The 22,675-nt window shown below is 41.5% G+C and overlaps 1 protein-coding gene across 7 annotated transcripts in view; it reads right to left on the bottom strand.

Annotated features, from left to right (window-relative positions):
• The window catches only part of LRP5 (LDL receptor related protein 5), a 170,337-nt gene that overhangs the window by 9,815 nt on the left and 137,847 nt on the right, over nucleotides 1-22,675 (bottom strand). For 5 of the 7 annotated variants that reach the window (XM_051620242.1, XM_051620246.1, XM_051620244.1 and 2 more), the window contains 6 exons: nucleotides 16,598-16,807; nucleotides 15,129-15,254; nucleotides 9,849-10,085; nucleotides 6,668-6,778; nucleotides 4,770-5,006; nucleotides 2,271-2,410 (listed from right to left, as the gene is read on the bottom strand). In XM_051620242.1, coding sequence (XP_051476202.1) covers nucleotides 2,271-2,410; nucleotides 4,770-5,006; nucleotides 6,668-6,778; nucleotides 9,849-10,085; nucleotides 15,129-15,254; nucleotides 16,598-16,807 — 1,061 coding nt within the window. Of the gene's footprint in view, nucleotides 1-2,270; nucleotides 2,411-2,447; nucleotides 4,001-4,769; nucleotides 5,007-6,667; nucleotides 6,779-9,848; nucleotides 10,086-15,128; nucleotides 15,255-16,597; nucleotides 16,808-22,675 lie in introns of those variants that run through there. The other 2 variants (XM_051620243.1, XM_051620247.1) reach the window with 2 other exon arrangements.

Here is a 22,675-nt window from a genome sequence, read left to right as displayed (position 1 = left end):
TCTTCGGCCAAAAGTCCAATGGTCTTTTGGCCAACACATCCCACTAGAATGGCACAGGCAGATCAACTCTTGGGCATCTTTCCTCTTTCAAGATTCATTTAGGTAAGGGTTTTTTTTAATATAAATTCAGCTAAGCTTTTTCCACTCATCCTTTTTTAGTGTGGCGCTAACACATCAATCAGGTACTAGCATGAAATTGTTCATCACGTTAGCGAGACACTGGTGAAGCTTAAGTGTGGCAGTTTAGGCCCAGTTGGTAACAACCACACGTCTGCTCACTCACCCTCCCCCGGGCTGTACCCCCCGGCTCCCGCCGGCACTGTGGGATGTGGAGGAGAATATCCAATTAAAAGCTTGAGGAAATGACTCAAGAAAAGGGCAGGGAGGATTTCACTCACAATTTAGGGTCACGGACTCAACACGGGGAAAAAATAAATTTATCACTGATCAAACCAGAACAGGAGAAAGAGAAAACAAAACCAGATCTTAAATACGTTCCTCCCAATTTCTCTACCTCCTCTACCTCAGTGGCACAGGGGGATGGGAAATGGGGGTTTACGATCAGTTCACCACACAGTTTTCTGCTGCTCCTTCCTCCTAGGGGGAAGACTCCTCACAGCCTTCCCTTGCTCCAGTGCAGGGTCCCTCCCATGTGAAAGGGTCCTTCACAAACCCCTCTTACAAGTCCCTCCCACAAGGTGCAATCCTTCAGAAACAGACTGCTCTAGACTCAGCTTCCCACAAAGTCATGGACAGCTTCAGGTGCAGTCATCTCCCCAGGCGTGGGGTCCTCCCTGGTTGCAGGTCCACAACTGCTTCACTGTTGTCCTTCACAAGCTGCTCTGTTGTGCTCTCCATGTGCTGTATCAGGACAGCCTGCTGCCTCAGCACAGCCTGCATCTAACCACAGGCTGCAGGGAAATTTCTGCTTGGGCACCTCCTCTTTCTCCCCCTCCTTCCTCACCAAACTTGGTATCTCTGCTCAGGTATTGCTGTTACCTTCCTCTATCCTGCAGGTCTTGTATCAGATTTGTTTTCCCCTACTTGAATACGAACAGCAGAGGTGCATCCATCATTGCTGATAGCCTTGGCCTTGGCCAGAGGCAAGGCCAGAATTGGAGCCGGGGGGAGCTTCCAGCAGCTTCTCTCCAGCAGCCGCCTCTGTGTTCCCCACCTCCACTACCAACACTAACCCATGACAAACATATGAGACAAGCTACAAGGGCTGCTGAGTTCCAAACATCTGCTAGCTGTGCCTAGCTTATTGATGGCTGCACTGAGAAGGTAACGCAAGAAGTAACCAATTTTACCGTAGCAATAGATAAGCTCACAAGCCTCTCACTTCCAACTTTGTCTGTCTTAAAGGGGAGAGATAGCACATTTGCCATTGGTCAAAACACTATAAATCAAAATGCCCATACATATAAGTTTACATAGAAACACAAATGCACATGTACCCACACACAGTATGTGGGCTTCTCATTAAATACTACTGAAAAATCACCTCAATAGGTAACAGATTGACTCTGCAAATCTGTGTGAACAGAAGAGTGAATGTATGTATTGCTCTGAACACTAAGGAAAAAACTGTCATACGACAAAATGTTGCCAAATAATAACCTCTGCATGTCTTTCCCACATATTCTTAGAGAATAATTTCTAGTCATAGTATACATCTTTGAATTCATGAAACTCTGATATGGGGACAAAAATTCTGCCACTTGAAATAGAAGTCAGAAATGGAGCTAACTTACAGCTGAAAAAAAACCAAGCAAAGTAACCTCTGCTGGTACCAGTGTTTTCACCTAGTTGTACGTACTTGGTTTTCTGAATCAACAATTGACACTTTATCTAAGTAGCAATCCAAGCTTATTTCTTGTATGTTTGCATTTCAGTCCTGTCCTGTCTTGTTTGTCTTTTCATTCCACATGTGCCTGCAGTATTATGCAGTGCAAAATGTCATTTGGCAATTGACATCAGAGTTTACAAAGAGGTGGCATCTCCAAGGAAGTCTAGACAGAAGAACAGAAGTGCCCAGAAACAACTCAGCTGAGTACCATCTGTCAGACATCACATAGCATTGTGTAATCTTGATGTACAACAAGGCCCTTTTCTGAAGTTCAGTGGTTGTTGGACGGGGCCTGTATATCATGAACAGTAACACCCAAGAACAACCATTAATACCATTCTATTTAGTAGCACAAATTTTCATCTTCCTCTTCTTCAGAAGAGGGAGATATCTAACTCACAGGCATATTTTCAATACATACCTGTGGGTAGAAAGTGGCTTTAGTGCTGGATGAGCTACTTGAAGAGGCTCCGGTAACATGGTTTCTGTCATACAAGGGAGCACCACTGCTTCCTCCCATGAGACTCATGGAGCTAATCATGGACTTTCCGCAAGAGATGCCTGCAGTGAGACAGAGAGGAAAACAAGGTTAGGTAAACTGCAGCTTTATCTATGAATGCAAACAGAAAACAAATCCACAGCTCAGCAAACCTGTGCAATGCTACTGGTGGTCACTTTGGGAACAGTGATGTGAAAACCTCAGGATCCCAAGGAACACCACATTCTGTAAAGAAAACATTTCATCCCCAGACCACCTATTGCCTAACTGCAGCATTGAACTCCTCACAACCTGCTCTCACACTCTGCTGAAAAAGGAATCTCTAAAAGAGTTGATCCAAACATTTCACCCAAATTGTTAGAAGAAATTTTCAAATTAAACGAACTCAGGCATTTGCAAAGAAACCATTATACATTGCCCAAGAAAAACAAACTAGAGACCTCCAAATTGTTCATTTCCATCCAAAGAAATTAAATTGCAAATACATGAACAAAAGAAAAATTATTACTGGTTAAACTGAAAATCAGCAAAGGCAAAAGGAAGAAAACCTGGGTGACAGGAAAAGGGAAGACAACATTCTCCAAGGTGTCTTACTCCAATACAATATATTTTCAGCTTCTTCTTCTTTTAGACTGTTCAGTATTAATAGAAGAGCTTAGTTTGCGAAGTTTTCAGAAATTTTTCAGCTGCAGAAAGCATTTATTGCAAGCAGAGTGACTCTATTTGTGATCATCATTCATGACTACTTATCTTTTTTGGAAAAGCCATAGTAACAAGAATCTGTCTTTCATTAGAATGGTAATATTTTTAGCTGTTGTAACTTGTCAGAGCAATATGGATTAGAACAAACGAACAAATATGAATGAGAATGGCAATGACAGCTTTGTTTAGCACCTACAGAGGTACAGATGAAAACCACCAATACTTGCTTTAATTAAAAAAACTTTAGTGTGAAGGCCAGTTGAAAAAAACATGGCAAAGATTTCACCTGCAATCATTTAATCCTCAAATTTTATTTCCTACCACAAAAAAACCTGCTGATAAACATAAAAACATAATTTAAGTAGGAACAGCTGACCACAGTAATTAAAGGATGAGAAAGGATAAATTAAGTTGTACCTGGCTATCTTCAAAGCTGTGGCTAGAAGAAAAAATTTGCACATCTCAAAAAATGGTTTAATATGAAGAACTGCCAGATAATTTCATTCTATAATCTATCTGATTCTCAGCTGACATTAAAAGCAGACTCCAAGCACTCCAAAGTATGGATTTCTTATATTCTGACCCTGTCTGGCAGGTTTACAGGTGAAGTTTCTTTCTAGCCTCCTGAACAATAAGTATGCATATTCTTTCTTCTCAGGGCTTTGCAGTTAGGAATTTGCTATTTACTCTATGAAAAAGTATATTCTACATTTGCAAAATAATTTGAGGTGCATAACTTAAGTGTTTATTTTGATGACATGAGATTTCTGTGTTCTTTATCTATTAGCTGAATATCCTGAGCTTTTATGTGTACTTCAAGTCGTCCTTCAATCTCAGCATCGTAGCTGCAAGTACTTCTCTGAATGGATGCTTTGACTCCTTTGTGAGGTAGAGAATTTTTGCTGGTTTACAGATGAAGGACTGACACACAGGGATAATAAATACTTTATCTGAAAGCAAATAGAAAAGCTGTCTCAGAGATAGGCTAAGTGAAAGGGGATGTTGTAAATACACTTCAGACAATGAGCAGCCAGACTACAAAACTACACTCAGACTGCTTGTGTTCTTCATTTGCTGTTTGATTTTTTGGGAGGGAGGTTCATCCCCTGCTTTTTTGTATTATAATAAACCAAGATGCTTCGTTTTTTCCTCTGTTTCTTTCAACTGTGGAACAATTTATCAATCCTGAGCAACCAGGACAAAACTTTGTAAAGACTTTTGATGGACAGGACAGAAACAAGGACATCTGAGCACAGGACACAAAGAACCACTCAACAAGCTCTCACTAGAATGCTGAATGGCACATGCATTCTTAGTTTCCATTATTGCTCATGCTTCACTATTCTTCACAGTGTTTTGTAAGTCTTAGGTAAGACACACCTATGCAAAACACAGACTTTATTACATATACCAGGATGAACTACTTAAATAGGATGTTTTCACTAGAAAAATACTGTAGATTTCCTATCAAAATGGTAGATACCTGTGCAGATGCAGCCTAGCACAAAAATTGCACCTGAAAATCTGGCAAGATGCCTAATGAAATGTATCTTATAGTTTTTGCATATCTGATCCAAATTACAGATTTATACCAAAACCACTGAGCAGATCAATATGTAATTTCTGCTCTTTGAAAATTCCACATCTAGCACTCCTAATAACCTGTAAAAGTCCGAATCCAGACAATGTAATGGTACTGATTAGATGTAAGGTCCTTACCAGTAAAAGTGCCATGCTGAGAACTTCCTGGTGCAATAAAATTAAGAGGCACATGAGGGGTGCCACTGACATACTCGTGTGGAAAGGGACTACTGGGCCCAGCATAGCGCTGACACACCACTCGCTGGCAAACAAAATACATTCCTCCCATGACAAAAAGTGACAATATTATACCAATGACAGGACCAATGGCACTGTTGTGTGGCTGTGACTCATCTGAGGCTGACTTTGTTTTTTCTGGAAAGAGAAGAGGAAAAAAAAAAGGAAGTATTTAAACATGGAGGCATATGTATGTTTCTGCCCTGGAGCTTGTGCAGCAAATCAGTCAGCTCCCAGTTATTCACGAGCTACATATCATACCCCAACCCCCCACCCCCCCCCTTTATGGGTAGCACATTAAAAATTCTTGCCAAATAAATGTGACACCTATTTTTTCACATATATGAAAGTCTTCAATGAAAACCATTACGGTTTGAGGGGGCCCAGGCCCACTACACCTATTAGGGTATCAATATGAGGACCTAGAGAGGTCCCTCCTTCAGAAGGGAGTGTGTTTGCTCTCTTCAAAGCTTGTCTCAAGTTTTTACTCTCAGACCAGCTGATCACGGCTAGAGTCCCAGCACTTTCTGCCATGCTCATGAATGAGATATTTTCCAAACGATTTAAAGAAAAACAAAAAAGGAACCTGATTGTAGAGTGTTATATTTTAACAGAGGGAAAAGTGTTGCTCCTTTTTTAAGTCTCATCAGACCAAAGAATGTCAGAAACCCTGTTTTGGTTTGAGGCTAATTTTATGGTATCAATACGAGAACCTAAAGAGAGGGTGTTTAGGACCCTGAGGGATGTTGGGGGGCAGAACAGAGAAGTTAGTATTCCCTCCCTCAAACAAAACCTGACATGACTCTTAAGATACTAAAAACCTCACAATTAGCCAAGGTTCCTATAGGCAACATTATTAAGCAAATTGTAGCATTTCTGTACACAAACCCAACACAAGGTATTTGTTCAGAATTAATTACTGACAGATCAGAACATGCATTTGCTTTTGTTCTAAAATGCTATGTTCCAATCAGCTTGCTAGACCACTCATGAGCTAGTAAATGCTCCCTTTATCTGCTCCATTACCTGAAAAATTTCATACATGTGTCTACCCCAAGGTGCAAAACCAAGAACATGGCAAGCAGAGCACGAGTGAATTTTACTGTCCATTTTGGGCTTTAAAATAACAGACTCTGCTAAGAACTAACACAGAAACTGCCAGCAGTGTTCCTGGAACTTGTATATACCTACTGTCATGAGAATTCAAGGTAACATTTTTATCAGAAAAATCAAGATCTTTTCTTACGTTCTTTTCCCACCAGCACTTTCAGAGACCAGCTTGTGGTCTCTTGTGGACACTGTTCATTGATCGCATGTTAGTTCATCCACATAATTAGTGTCCACCGTGACCCTGTAATTGCAGTGCACAGGACTGCCCATTTTTAAAAGCCTCCATAGGCTTAGCAGCAGCTCTTCAAGTTCCAAGGTACTGAGCACAGCAGAATCAGGTCCCCTTGGGTATAGATCTGAAGGCACATCTACACAAGGCAGCATTGTATCCCATGCAGCATTTTAGAAGTAGCTTGAAGTAACACTGGGACTTCAGTTCCTCTTCACTATTGCTGTTGGACAGCATTATCTGGAATAACAGAATTACAGACTTGCTACACCATGCTGCAAGCTCAGTCTCTTTTGCTGCACAGACCAATGGAAGAGCTTGACTATACGTGAGAGTATTTGGCCAAAATTCACTAGTCTTCCCTTAAATAATATTACTATGCAAAAACTGTGGCTCTGCACGGGGATGGAGGACATTATGCCTGAACACAGCACTTGAACCTCAAGGAAAGACATCTCACCACACATGAGCTCATCAGAACCGTCAACACAATCTGAAAAGGAGTCACACTGTTGCTTCTGGAGGATGCACTGGCTGCTTGCACATCGGAACTGATTGGGTAGACAAACTGCTGCACAGAAAGAAAGAAAATATTAAGTACTATTTGTATGGGAGCATTTGAGCATCTTACAAAAACCAAAATAAGTGAGACATGAAGCCATGGTGCGTTTTATATTATAATCAAGTAATTATAATCACACACTAGAACCTGGCTTTGCTGCTGAGGGTAAAATCCAAGTCTGAATTTCTTCGATTCATCTTTCTTCTTGTTACTTAGTGGGGATAAAATAAAATTCTTATCCCAGTAACTCCTCATCCTTAGTCAAATCAGTCCTATTGGGGCAAAACTAGGATCAAATGAGCAAGAATCTCATCCAGTAACTAACAAAGTGTAGCTTATCACCTGACATCTTAAAAACATGTAATAACTTGGCATATTATAAAACCTTACATAGATTATACTATATTAAGTAGCCCTGTATAACGTTGCTAAATAACTTCTGAATTTCTTATGTATATTCAGAATCTTCTGTTTCAGCAAAAGGGACTTGTTAATTTAATTTGGAATCTCCATCAAGTCAAAGCATATTAAATGATCAGTAAAGAGACTGTCTTGCAAGTGCCAATAACCAGCAATCCTAGAAGGTTCATAATTTAGGTTATTCTAGGCAAAAAGAAGAAAGGTTCTTTCTTTCTGAAGGAGATCCACATTCATGTTTTGGATCACAGCACTCATATTGCTGTAAAGTGCACCTCATGAATAGCCATACTTACTTTTACTTGGTCTGGTTTGCAGAAATCATTTATGGGGAAAAAAATACAAAAAACCTTAGCTAGAAGGTCTGAATGCATCAACTCCTGATTTGGACTGTTATGCTCTCAGTAAGCTGGGTGCAGATGCACAAGGTCCTATGGTGCTTACAAAACACATGTTGATGGCTCTAAAAGCATCTAGCGCTCCCACCACAAAACTTAGGCTGGCCCCGTAAGAAGGGCCAAGTTCCGTGCACACCCTTCTGTTTGCCAATAACTGCCAGCTCCTCTACTTATTCTTGCAACTGTCTGCTGGTGCTTTGTCTTCCATCAAGACTTCTGACTTAACAGCCTTTCCCTTCTTATGTGCCATATCTTCTGTTGCTGTCCTACCTTCTTGGACTCCTAGTATTTTCTTGATCCAGCAATGGACAACCTGAAGCACTGAACCTATGTTCTACAGGAGATGAAGTTTCTTCAGTGACATCGTAATCCAGTTGACTGTTAACTTTGTGACTTCCACTAGGTATGAGAGAACCAGCTAACAGTTTCACAATAAATTAAAAAAGATGAGAGCCACAGTCTTGAAGATGTGGGACAAGAACCCTAAGCATATCCAGGGACATTTATTTGGTGATTTCTAGACATAATCTGCAACCCCTGTGCCAATGCTTCGGGCTCAACTCTCCAAAAGTTTTCCTTGGGAAACCAGGAGACAGGAGAAGCAACTTCTGATAGAATCAAGGCACTGAACTCAGACTTATAGAAAGGCAGTGATTATCACTGCTGTGACCAGAAGGGAATACCTCTGATGCATGAGGCTGTTAGGTGCAGTTAGCCTCACCACCTTAATAAACCTCATAGGAAGAAAAATGTAATATACGCCACCTTCGCTTCCCCAAACACAGTGGCTTATAGGCTGAGACACTAAGGGATGAGAAAGGTCTATTGGTTTTATTTTTCTTAGGAACCTACTCTGGCCTTGGCCTGTAAAGAATCTTGAGGAGTACAAGGGCCACTTTTGCCATTTCTCTCTCCCTGGACACTGAGTATGTTCATAGGCCTTCTAGGGAAGTGTCAGACGGCATCCTGGACAAAAGTATAGCCTTGGGTAGCCTAAGTGCTTGCAGAAGACTAGGCATACAACCACTGAGCATTCAACTACTGAAAGAATGTCTTCAACTACTCTAGACCAGATGGTAAGGCTCATCTGTGCCCTCAAAGGGGCTGTGCAGGGCTAAGCAGGTGCCTGCAGTTCATATGGTGTCAAGAACACTGGCATTAAGTTTGCTTACCAACACCCACCATTTCACAGGGAGATGAACAAATGCACATTCAGTTTTGACTCTGTGTGTGGGTAATGCATATGGGCTCCATGATGGATGAAGCAGAGCAGAAGTACAGGTAGTAAGCACCAACTCCCACAAGACAGGCAGGAACTTGTACCTGGCTGATCCTCTTCTTGTTTGCAAAGAAGGTACTGGTGTTCCGGTGTCCAGGCTTAAGAGTTACAGAAGATTTGCAAATCTACAAAACTGCTCCTTGCAATGTTCACAAAAATCTACCCTCCTGGCTCAGTGGCAATGGTTATCCTCTAAGTGGGTAGAGCCAAGGGTCCTGAGGCTTCATAAGGCAAGAGGCACACTACTGAACACACTCCTGAAATTTTGTACAGCAATTAAAAGCCATGTAGCCATCTCTTAGACAAGTGCCTGTTTCAGCTGTGTCTTGACACTTGATAGAGAACATGCAATTTTACCCATCAATAAAAGGAAGATGCCAATTAACCCACCCATGCTTCTCTCCTGGACCCAGATCCCACAGCTGAATGCATGCATACAAAGTAGCTCCAGAAGCAAGAGTTCCTTGGACATCAGTCTATACCTTTCTCATAGAAAGGTACATTCAGGATTATAAACATCAGCTTGCTAAAAGTAAAGTCTCAGAACAGCCAATTTAGCCACAGGATTAAGTTCATCTCTTCCTCTCTGTGGCACTTTGCAGTAACCACTGTCCAAAGCTGAAGTGGACACCATGGAAACTGCAGGCCAAAATGGTAATTATGCAGGAAAAAAGAGCATGTGGTAGGTCGTGCCAATTTCTTTCCTGTTTTCATTATGAATAGGGATAAAAGATACTTTCCACAACCTCCCCCATATCTCTAGTTACATGCTTAGCAATTTATGTTGCTATGGAAAAGTTTAATTTGAACAACAAAATAAGAAAGAGGGAAAGAAAAACAGAATCAGGGGTTAGCTTACTTAGGCTTATGTTTATGGCAGTTTTTCCCCATTTGAAACTAAAAATCATAAATATATATAAAGAACAGTTAGAATACCAAATGGATGCTTATGTTAGAACAATGAGTTTGGGAAAATTAATCTTACTATCACAATCCACTTCATCAGATTTATCTTGGCAGTCAATTTCTCCATTACACCGCAAGTTTGCATCGATACACTGTCCTTTCTCACACTGAAACTGGGATGCAGAGCAAATGGGGCAACTATCTTCATCACTCTGGTCATCACACTCTGGAAACCCATCACACCGCCATGCCATTGGGATACAGTCAATCTCTCCAGTTGCACAGGTAAACTGGTCTGGTGAACAAGTTGGAGGTTCTGAAGAAAGAGAAAACAAATCACATTTGTATACTCAATTTTAGTCCATGCAACAGAGTAAAAATGTGTCAAGAGTTTTTCAAGAAAAACACACATGACTGGACTGAAGTTCTTCTGTGACAATATTAATATTCTAGCAAAGAGGAAAACATGATTTTTGCATAAGGAATGAAATTTTTCCAGCTTCATAACAAAACCTGGATGGACACTGATTGAAGAAGCCAGTGTAAGCACATGAGCATTCAACTAGGCACAGCAACTAGAAATGCTTATTTTGGCTCTAACAGCCATGTTTTGCAAGACACTGCTATGCACATACATTAAAATTAATACTCAGCTTCTGAATGCAAACCACATTCTACACAATTCTAATCCCTGAAATTATATTAGCCTAGAACATTCATCAAAAAAAATCCTGGCATATTTGGTTAATTGGCAATGAATACACTTAAAACACTGAACATCTGCTTCTAAAATATCTGCTTCTCTATTTCTCCAGTGGTTTCTCCAAGAGCAGATTTCAAGTCAGATAAGAATTGAAAAATATGAATGGAAAAACATATCTGTAAAGGCCTGAAACATTACACTAAGTCCTCTTGCTGGATTGTGTCTTGGCAGCTGATCTCTGGAAGTTCAGAGAGTAGTCAGAGGAGTGCTCTACGTCTGCCCTGTTCTTACATTTTTTCACTATGGTCAGAGACAGAAATGCACAGCCATTTTTGTGTTTGTTGGACCCTTCAAAGTTGTTTTTTTATTAACCCCAAGAGTCCAGCATCAATCTAGCATCAATCTGTTCCACATTCATACTGATGCTCTAGTTGCAATCACACACTGGTAACATTAAACAACAGCTATAACCTCATGTAGAGATGCAACAATTATGCTCTAATAAAGCATCCATAGTTGCTTTCTTCAGAATGTCAGAAGACAAAACCAATTCAGATCAAGAATGCTCCTAATTCTTAAACAGAGTAAATGAGCACACACTTTTTCACCATTGGTATCAATGAAAGAAACAATCAATGTATAAACAGTTATGTTCAAAGTGAGGGGGGGCATGTCATAGCACTGCAGCAAAGAGATACATCTCCATTGATTTCAAAGGTTGCTGGGTCAAATCCCTGTGGCATAATTAAACCAGTTAACAGAGGTCTTCACAGCTGCTGTTATCAGCTTTTGTATGTTATGTATGTTACGTATGTTATCATACTTTTGTATGAGTACTTCTGATGGTGTTGTTATAGATCCTAGAGCTCTGCAATTACATGCAAACTATTTTTAAAGTGCTGCTGTCCTTCCTTCATTAGGGAGAAATCTTCAAGAATGATATTCAAGTATAATAAAGAGATTGAAAAACAAAATGTAAATAAAAATATAAATGCATTTGATTTTTGAAAATTTTATTATTTTTAAGTTTCTGATTTATCACATAACCACAGAATCTCAGGGGTTGGAAGGAACCTCGAAAGATCATCTAGTCCAACTCCCCTGCCAGAGCAGGATCACTCAGAGTACATCTGTGCTGGTTTGGTTTGGTGGGTTTTTTGGTAGTGGGGGAAAGACCACAGAGGTGGCTATGGTAAGAAGCTGAGAAGCTCCCCCTGCTCCAAAACCAGCCAAGGAGCCATTAGAGGGACAATAGATGCTCCTCAGCGATTAACATACGAAAGAACTGAGGTAAGAGCTGGGCAGAGTGGGCACTTGAGGAAAAAGGAGTAACTGTTTTGGGGAGGCAGAGTGCTGCTGGTGGTTGGTGAGAAAGAAAGGGAAGGCGGTGCCCAAGCAGAAATTTCCCTGCAACCTATGCTGAGATGGCAGGCTGTCCCCCTGCACTCATGGAGGAAGGTGGTAGAACATTCTCTGAAGGCAGCAGGAGGGGTGAACTTGGCCAGTGGACTTGGATTTTGTGGCCAGTGGACTCCGATTTGCTGCCAATGGACTTGGATTATGCAGCTTTGGAAGGCCCCAGTGCCAGGGGAGGTGACAGTCCTGTTAGAAATGAAATGTACTGTTGATTTTGCATTCTAGTGTTAGAAACATAGTGTCAGGTTTGGTTCATATATATATATATATAAAAAAGTATATATATATATATACACACACATATATACTCTAGTGTTAGCAATATATAGTTTGCTTGAGATAAGTGAGATATCTGCACATTCCAATTACACCAAGAGTGGTTTACGGCCCAAGAAACTGAGGGACTTAACTGGGCTCCATCTGGGGGATCTGAACATGGAGAAGGATTTATCGCCCAAGATAAGACCGAACAAAGCCACTTCTATCTTGCTCCTAGGAGCAGGATGGCACCAGTAGGTATAGATCATTTTGTTAATTGGAAAGACAGCCAAGGGGGCAAGAAAGGTCAAAATTTTACCTTAAAAGGTAAAAAGTAAACTGCTAGAATGGAATGTGTAAACAGGGGCGGGAAATTTATAGGATAATTTGAAGCGTCGGATAGGCTGTAAACCCTGGAGTACCCAGCCAGTGGGGAAACAGGGGAGGGAACTTTGCGTCGGGAATAGGGAATATAAACCGTTATTCACCTTGCTATGGGTGTGCCTACTTGTTTAGGTCATCCATTCTTGCAAGAATGTAAATAAACTGTGCTTCGCTGAAGGATCTGTTTGGGCATGTTCATTGGCACGACAGATGTTTCTCACAGTCCCAAAGCAGCCCGTGACTCTGTGGGAAGCCCAGGCTGGAGCAGCTCCGGACTCATGGGAAGGACTCATGGAGGAGAGGTTCATGGAGGACACTCTCCCATGGGAGGGACCCCGTGGGGAAGCAGGGGTGAAAGGAGCAAGAAGCAAGAAGGGCCCCACTTCTGGCTCTCCTGGTTTTAATAGATTGTAACAGGAAGTGGGTGGGAATACTGACCCCTTCCAGTCTTTCAGGGTCCTAAAGACCCTCTCTCTCTACAGGCGTCCAACACCGTGCCGGGGTCTTCCAAATCGTAACATCACACAGGAATGTGTCCAGGCAGGTTTTGAATGTCTCCAGCGAAGGAAACTCCACAACCTCTCTGGGCAGCCTGTTCCAGTGCTCTGTCACTCTCACAGTAAAGAAGTTTTTCCTCATGTTTACGTGGAACCTCCTGTGTTCCAATTTGCACCCACTGACCCTTGTCCTGTCACTGGACGTCACTGAGAAGAGCCTGGTTCTGTCCTCCTGACACTCACCCTTAACATATTTGTAAACATTGATGAGGTCACCCCTCAGTCTCCTCCAAGCTAAACAGACCCAGCTCCCTCAGCCTTTCTTCATAAGGGAGATGTTTCACTCCCTTAATCATCTTTGTGGCTCTGTGCTGGACTCTTTCAAGCAGTTCCCTGTCCTTCTTGAGCTGAGGGGCCCAGAACTGGACATAATATTCCAGATGTGGCCTCACCAAGGCAGAGTAAAGGGGGAGGAGAACCTCTCTCTACCTACTAACCACACCCTTTCTAATACACCCCATGATGCTATTGGCCTTCTTGGCCACAAGGGCACATTGCTGGCTCATGGTCATCCTCCTGTCCACCAGGACCCCCAGGTCCCCTTCCCTACACTGCTCTCCAGCAGCTCAGCCGCCAACCTGTACTGGTACATGGGGTTGTTCTTTCACAGATGCATGATTCTACACTTGCCCTTGTTGTATTTCATTAAATTTATCCCTGCCCAACTCTCCAGCCTGTCCAGGTCTCACTGAATGGCAGCACAGCCTTCTGGTGTGTCAGCCACACCTCCCAGTTTAGTGTCATCAGCAAACTTGCTGAGGGCACACTCTGTTCCCTCATCCAGGTCATTGACGAAAATATCAAATAGTGCTAGTCCCAGTACTGACCTCCAACTAGATTCTGTCCCATGAATATTTTGTGTAGCAATATGAGAATTACAAATGTAGCCCAGTGACCTGACAGCTGTAGGTACGATAATGACAGATACACACATTGAGATAATTCTTGACTTAATTTTTCATATTCTGTTTTGATATTCTGTTCTGTTCAGATAATCCAACAGACAGATCACTACTTCTGCATATAGAGCCACATTTAATGTTGCACTTGGCAGGCACAAACTTGCATTTAAAAACTTGTCAAGAGCATCCATAAGAGTACATGGACATCTTCTCCAGTCAAAATAGCTACTATTCTATTTTGAAATACTGGCTATTGGCTGCTACGACAGCAGAAAAGATAGGTTAAAAACTTGTTGCAGACTATCTCATTGTGCAACAGCAATAAAGCAATAAATATAAATAGATTCATTTTTTTTGCTTGCTGGATATGTAATCACCACTACTCTAAAACCACACAGTGTGTTTCAGTGATGGGGAAGAAAACAATTTATAATGGCAGTGACAGTCCCATTATTCAGAATTCAGCCAGAAAATGAAATCAGCAGCATAATAAAAGCATAAAAAGTCAAGAGGACCAACAGAGCAAAACTATTTAAGATATGATGCCTCACAAAAAGAAACTACTTTTGTTTTGTTTTTAATCCCCTCTGCAAGTGTAATGTAACAATTTTCAAAAATCCTGGGACTGTGAAAGCGGAGTCTAAAGGAAAAGTCTACTACATGGAAAGAGAGTCACCTTCATTAAAAAGCACTGCAATGGAGCTTTTGCCTGCATTTCATAACTAGATAGTATAGTGTTTCATGTTATGAGGCCAAATTAATTTGAAACACTGGAGTATCACTCTGTGGAAATCACATGCACAGTTTCTACTGCTAGGTCATAATGGGTTGGTGCAATATCATTTTATAAGCATTTGTTTAAAGCACGAACCAGTCACATCATACAACTATAAAAATCTCAGCAGAAGATGCAAGTATTTTAAGGTAAAATAAAATTATGCTGCTTACAATGAAAAGTCACATATGTCCAAAAACTGAAGCAGAAAAAAGCTGGCAAAATAATCAAAGGTCAATTTAACACATAATACAACACACCATGTGCAGGCAATCACTATGTGTAAATCCACATTTTGGCCTGGAATGCAACTCCCATCTTTTTTGATGTAAACTGCTTAGCAGTGATGTTAAACATAGCTCACCTCCACATGTTAAGAGATTCTGTAGAAGCACAAGGTGCTCTGGGCATGAACATCTTGGAGTCCCATCCCCCTTGGCAATACAGATGTGCGAACACCCACCATTATCATGGGAGCATGGATGCCCAGCTGAAGAAACATACAGAAAAGAATATTAGACAGCATAAAAGAAATCATAACTACTTCTAGCTAGGGCAAACTCACAGAAACACTCATAAACCATTTCTGTTTGAGTAACCACGATTTCACTACAAATTAATAGATAAATTGACAGATTTTTCAGTTCAGTGTTCAAAAGCTGATTTCAAGAGGGCTACATTTGTCCCAGTCACAGTGATATGGAGACTTCTAAGGGACTTCTCAAAAATTTGGGAGCTCAGGTGAAGCGGAATAAGGCAGATTTGGGAGGGTCATCCCACCTGCATTTCTAGGGTAGCCAGGCATCAAGAATTCACATAAGTCACAATGTAACTGCAAAAAACCTCAGAATTCTCCTTTAATATTAAAGAGTGCTCAATACCTAGCCCCTCCACTTCCCAATTACTCTCAAGACTGCAATATAAGCACACACAGTACATTTAAAAAAAAAAAAAAAAGATAGGAAGCTACGTGGTTGTGTTCCCTAATTGGTTACCCAAAGCACTGAATACCCAAGTGCTCCTAATGGAATCACTGTAAATGAACACTAGGCGGATAAGAAACAGGCAGAGCGAAGTGACATCACTCTGAGGACCCCAGCCCTACAGAGTCAGAAGAGACCTAGTCTCCTGCCTGCTTATTCAAGCTGACATAGAATTTACACATAGAATCTATTACATTTTAAGTATTTATACCACCTTATTTGTAACAGCTTACTCACAAAGGCAAGTTTGAAAATACTTTCAGCTATCACAGAAACTAGTGTACGTGGCACAGAAAGTTGCAAAGTGAAATAATTTCTTCTTAAAATTAGAGCATTATACACAAATATACATTCCTTATACAAGGCAATTAATCATAGGCAACAAAGTTTAAAGATTCCTCTGTTTCTCACATCTTGTTTGTGCTTTTATATTCTCTTTTATATTCTTGTTAAGCAGGAGAGGCTGTAGGTTGTAACTTTCAGGAGTGACTACTTTTAAGAGGTTTCTGCATTCTCCCTCAGACCACTGAAACTTGCACCACCAGTCCAGAAAATGAAGGCCCTGCATGCATGACCCCTTTCAGAAGGAAGCTTCTCAAATGCCTTCAACTCATGTGAGCTTGTACAAATAAGCTAACTAAGAGCCGTAAAATCACATATTCTAGCTGTGAGAAATATTCCTCTGGACAAAGATGAGGAACTTGTTTCTCCTTCTCTTCTAGGATCGACTGGCCAAGTTGAAAGCACTCGTGGCTTACTTGAGGCCCACTGGGTAACGTTATTACAATATTCAGCTGGATAAGGACTTTGAGAGACAGTGGGCAAGAGGGAGATACTGAAAAAAACTCACAGAATTCCTCCACATCAAGCTCTTCCACAGCATGAATGCCTGTTAGGTGAGCAATCCGGCCTTGAACTCTAGTTCTTTTGTACCCATTTGTTTTCTCTACTCTCTCAATCATCTGCTGCTGACGATCAATCCAATACAAGTGATTCCCCAGCACAGTGAGTCCCATTGGCTGAAGGATGTTGGAGTCCTCGAGGGTCACACGATTAGCACCTGAGATCAACAAAAACAAACACCAGTTTTATATCAGTGGACTTTCAACTAATTTCTTACACAAACAAACAAAACCATGAAAATAGATAGCTGTAAGGTCACTAACTTCATTTGTCTATGCAGACCAAGGCTGCTTGTTCAGCCTCATCTCAGCTAAATGCAACCAGTTGCCATGTCATGAGAGCAAGCAGAGACAATATGAACCACAGCTCATCCTTGCATATACTTGCTCGTCAGCCAGCCATGATCAGTCTCATGTTTACGTGCTCTGTTACATGTAATTGTGTGCAGTCCCTAAAAGTCAATGTCACCAATACAGATGGTTCTGATTTGAGGAGGGCACAGATTAATTTTATGGTATCAGTATAAGGACTTAGAGAGAGCGTGTTTAAGACCCAGAGTGATCCAAGGGGCAGAACAGAGAGGAGTCAGTGTTCCCTCCCATTTCTTATCATACCCTATAAAAGCCAGGAGGATGGGAAGTCCATCCCTTCCTTTTTCCCTTCTTGCTTGCTGCTTCACTGCACTTGGAGGTCTTGGAGAGAGGCTCATGCTCTCTGTCTCCAGCTTGCCACATGCTCTACACAATCTGAATCCATCGGGTGCTGGAAAGAGTCCTGGACCCTTTTCCTGAGTTGGCTCTGCCGCGAGGGACTTTCAGACACTTAAATGAGTGACCATTGAAATGAGGTTTTGTATGTATTTCTGTATTTTTTCATTATCCCATGTATTACTATCTCTTCCCTGTTCTATTAAACCTGTCCTAGTTTTAACTTCCAACCTTTTAAGTGTCTCCTCCTTATTCCACTTCTTTCTTCCCTTGGGAGGGTGCAGGGGGGTAACAGAGAGCAATTCTGTTCTCTGGGGTTTGGTTTACTCTGACCACTAAACCGAGACACAGACTCTGCTTCTGGGCCACAATTTTTACAATATATTCACACACCGATTCCACTTTGACTGGAATTCCATTCACATACAAAGATTCCGCTTCATTGGAATCTATAAGTTAGAGTGAAATACAACCAATTAGCTTCACTACCATTACTCAATAAAGCAGATTTATCATACCAAGAAAGAGGCAAGTACACAAACCCTGCCATAGGCTATTTCACAATCAGAGATATGATCATGAAAGAAAAGGTCATTTTCTAAAAGCCACACTTCTTTAATTACTTTATCTTTTTCTTTCAGTAATCAACCAGAAAACCTGAACTCCAAGAAACTCAGCGTACTCTTGAACAGGAACATTATCAAATACTCAGTTTCTTTGCTCTACATAAATCTGTAAAAATCTGCTCTCAGCCAATGTCTAAACATCAGTTAAATAAAAATGCATTTATGATGGCTTTTAAGTTTAATTGCTTGCAGTCTTCTACTGTGTGCTGCCCTACACTTAGTGGCATTTAACTGTTGCTTTTGTTATGCTTGTCTAGGGTGAACAGGAGATCCCAAATTATTCTGTTAATTAACAGAAACCATATTGAGGTTGTATAATGCCTATGTATACTGGATATATTTAATTTCAAAAATGAGGAATCAAAACAAAATCACAACTTGGTGTTTCTTTTGCTTTCATATTTTATTTTGGAATAATGAGCTTATGCCTGTTTGCATTTAAAAATTAAAAGTTTTAATACCTACAAAAAATCAGAGTATAAAATCTGGATACATAACAAAAATGCTATGAGAACTGGATTAAACTAATTTGCTGCATAAATTATGTAGAGCTCAGCCAAACGTAAGAATGTAACATTTATTTCAATTAAAGATTCAATTAATTTTGCACATAAAATTACCACCTGCAGTGACTCTTGCTTGACTGTCATGACAGACAGTGTGCACTCAAATCAAATTTAGTTGTGTAGAGCTCAGAAATTCTTGGACTTGCAATTGGGGTTATACTTACTCATATTCAGCTGGCTGTCCATCAACACCCCCACATCCTTCTCCACTGGGCAGCTCTCCAGCCACTCTTCCCCAAGTCTGTAGTGTTGCATGGGGTTGCTGTGACCCAAGCACAGGACCTAACACTTGGCCTTGTTGAACCTCATACAGCTGGTCTTGGCCCGTCAATCCGGCCTGTCCAGGTCCCTCTGCAGAGCCTTCCTACCCTCAGGAAGATCAACACCATCCCCCAGCTTAGTGTCATCTGCAAACTTACTGAGGGTGCACTCAATTCCCTTGTCCAGATCATTGATGAAGATACTAAAGAGCACTGGCCCCAACACTGAGCCCTGGGCAACACCACTTGTGACTGGGCAACACCAACCAGATTTAACTCCATTCACCACAACTCTTGGGGTCTGGCCATCCAGACAGTTTTTTACCCAGCAAAGAGTAAAAAGGAGTCCAAGCAAGGAGCAGACAGTTTCTCCAGAAGAATGCTGTGAGAAACTGTGTCAAAGGCTTTATTAAGTCCAGATAAACAACATCCAAAGCCTTTCCCTCATCCACTAAGCAGAGCTCACCCTGTCATAGAAGGAGATCAGGTTTGTCAAGCAGGACCTGCTTTTCATGAACCCATGCTGACTGGGCCAGATCACCTGCTTGTCCTGCATGTGCCACTGCTCTATAACCTTCCTTTGCACCAAGGTCAGATTGACAGGTCTGCAGCTCCCCAGATCTTCCTTCTGGCCCTTCTTGTATATGGGAGTCACATTTGCTAACCTCCAGTCCACTGGGACCTCCCTGTTTAGCCAGGACTGCAGATAAACAATGTTAAGTGGCTTGGTGAGCATTTCTGCACTTGGGTATACATTCTGTATGTCTAAGTGGTGCATCAGGTCACTAACAATTTCTCCATCGATTATAATGGCTCCATTCTGCTCCCTGTCCCTGTCTTCCAGCTCAGGGGACTAGGTACCCAGAAAACAACTGGTCTTACTACTAAACACTGAGGCAAAGAAGGCATGAAGTACCTCAGCCTTCTCCACATCCCTTGTCACTGCTTCCCCCCACATTCAATATATTATGGACATTCTCCTCAGCCCTCCCTTTGTTGCTAATGTATTTATAGAAACATTTTTTATTCTCTTTTACAGCAGTAGCTAGACTAAATTCTAGTTGGGCTTTGGTGCTTTTAATTTTCTCCATGCATAGCTTAATGCCATCTTTGTAGTCCTCTGAATTGCCTGCCCCTTCTTCCAAAGGCCATAAACTCTTTTTTTAAACTGAGTTCCAACCAAAGCTCCCTGTTCAGTCAAAACAGTTTTCTTCCCCACCAGCTCACCTTTTGGAACACAGGGACAACCTGCTCCTGTGCCTTTAGGATTTCTTACTTAATGAGTGCCCAGCCTTCTGAGATTCTTTTGCCCTTCTGGACTTCCTCCCAAGGGACTTTCTCAACCAGTTTTCTAAACAGTTAAACTCTGACTGCCAGAAGTCCAAGGTAGTGGTTTTGCTGAGTTTCCTCCTCACTTCTTCAAGAACTGAAAACTATCAATTCATGATACCAGGGTACAAAGCTTTAACTCAGGCCCCAGGGAGGCAGTAGACTTCCCTAAGAAGAGAGCCCAGTCTGCATATCTGGCCTTCTTATTCCCTTCAGAACTGACGGAGTCTCCTATGACAATGACCTGTTCTGTTGTTTTTGTTTGTTTGGTTTTTTAATGGAGGCCATTGTGATGCAGGATATAGCCTGATTTTATCTCAGCGACACCTCCAGGCACATTTTCACCACAGCAGTTTTATAGTTTTTCCAGTAACTCCAACAATAAGACAAACCACTACTTTTTTTGACTGGTGTGGCAGATGAGTTATTTGCAAATTATTTGTGAATCTCTAAAAACAATCATTAACTCCAACTGAAAAATTCAAGAACCTCATAAAGAAAACTGTTACACAGGTTTATAGGTCTTTCACCCATCTCCGAAACTTAAGCATGGAAATCTGAAATTTTTATATGATTTAGCAGGATGCTGTTTATCAGGATAATCCCAACAGCTCCCCAAGCCTAGAATGGAAAAAAGCTGTCTAGAAGAGTCTAACTGGCATGAACAATGCTGTAGGCAACTTTGGTCCAATTTTTACAGCAGCCTCATTTTACACTAAAATCTTTTTGCTAATATATGCCCATTTTAAAGTCTTTGCTCTGAAAATACTCTTTAAAGGGACCAAGTCAAGCCAACATAACTTTGGCTAACAAATTTCTGTTGAAGTTGCAATGCAAGACTGCAAAATATGTTAAAATAAATATATGCTGTTAATTCATTTAAAAAAATCAACAGCTCAATGAATGAAATTACAGTGAGATCAGATGGATCAAATACAGCCATAGTTTTATGGCTCCATGATAGCCTCTAGTATTCTTCTAATCCTGTAGTTTTACCCAGCTTTTATCTTACGTATAAGGTTTGATTCTTTAACTGTGTCCCCATCAAACACGTGCACTAAAAACTTTGGTTCAATATTAAACAAAAAAAGTTTAATTTTTCCTGAAAAAAGATCCAAAGTATGGTATTAAAATATATATCCAGTATGCAAACATATGCTTACATTGAGTTTTAATGTCATGAGAAAGAAGAATGCATACCAAGGAAGCTGCATTCACAGGATACAATTACCTGCATGTGATGACCTAGCTGCAGATTCATTCATACCTAAGTTCTATTGTCAGGTCTTACTCATTCAAGACTTGGATCTTAGCCAAAATTGAACAGACTCCTCTGCATTTTATGCTGTACTATGCAAAGACACTCCATCTTCCAACCTGTAACGTGACAAGCAAGAAGCACCTGCCCCCTGCCCACCCCCATCTGCCAGCTCTGTCTCAACCTTGAATGTGTGCTAAATCAAAGGGGAAAAAAGGATGCTTATGTACATACAAGTAGAACACCTAGGCACAGCTAGGTCCACAGTAAGCTACAGCTACATTAAGTAATAAGTAATCCCTCAGGGGTCCAACCGGGATCAGTGCTGTTCAATATCTACATCAACAATACAGACAGTGGGTTTGAGGGCACCCTCAGCAAGTTTGCAGATGACACCAAGCTAACTGGTGCGGTTGACAAACCAGAGGGATGGGCTGTTATCCAGAGGGACCTGAACAAGCTGGACAAGCTAGAGAAGTGGGCTCATGTGAAAGTCATGAGGTTCAAAAAGGACAAGCGCAAGGTCCTGCACCTGGGTAGAGGCAATCCTCATTATCAATACAGGCTGGGGGATGATGCGATAAGAGAGCAACCCTGAAGAAAGAGACTTGGGGATACTGGTGGACGAAAAGTTGGACATGAGCAAACAATGGGCACTCTCAGCCACCTAGAGGGCCAACTGCACCCTGGGCTGCATCAAAAGAAGTGTGGTCAGCAGGTCGAGGGATTTGATTCTCCCCCCTCTACTCTGCTCTAGTGAGACCCCACCTGGAATACTGTGTCCAGTTCTGGAGCCCTCAACAAAACAGAGACATGGACCTGTTGGAACGAGCCAGAGAAGGGCCACAAAAATGATCAGAGGGCTGGAGCACTTCTCCTACAAAGACAGGCTGAGAGAGTTGGGATTGTTCAGCCTGGAGAGGAGAAGGCTCTGGGGGGACCTTATAGCAGCCTTCCAGAACCTAAAGAAGACCTACAGGAAAGCCAGGGAGGGACTTTCACAAGGGCTTGTAATGAGAGGACATATTTAGGTTAGACATTAGGAAGAAACTCTTTACTATGAGGGTGGTGAAGCACAGGGACAGATTATCCAAACAGGTGGTGGAGATCCCATCCCTGGAGACATCCAAGGTAAGCTTGACAAATGTCTGAGCAACCTGATCTAGTCAAAAAGGTCTCTGTGCATGAGGAGCTTGACTAGAAAACCTTTAAAGGTCCCTTCCAAACCCACACATTCTCTGATTCTGCAATTTTAATATGGTTTCCTGTTACATGGGGG

The sequence above is a fragment of the Apus apus genome, chromosome 5 (assembly GCF_020740795.1).
Source record: "Apus apus isolate bApuApu2 chromosome 5, bApuApu2.pri.cur, whole genome shotgun sequence".
Lineage (NCBI taxonomy): Eukaryota > Metazoa > Chordata > Aves > Apodiformes > Apodidae > Apus > Apus apus.
This window is presented reverse-complemented; position numbering and strand designations above follow the sequence as displayed.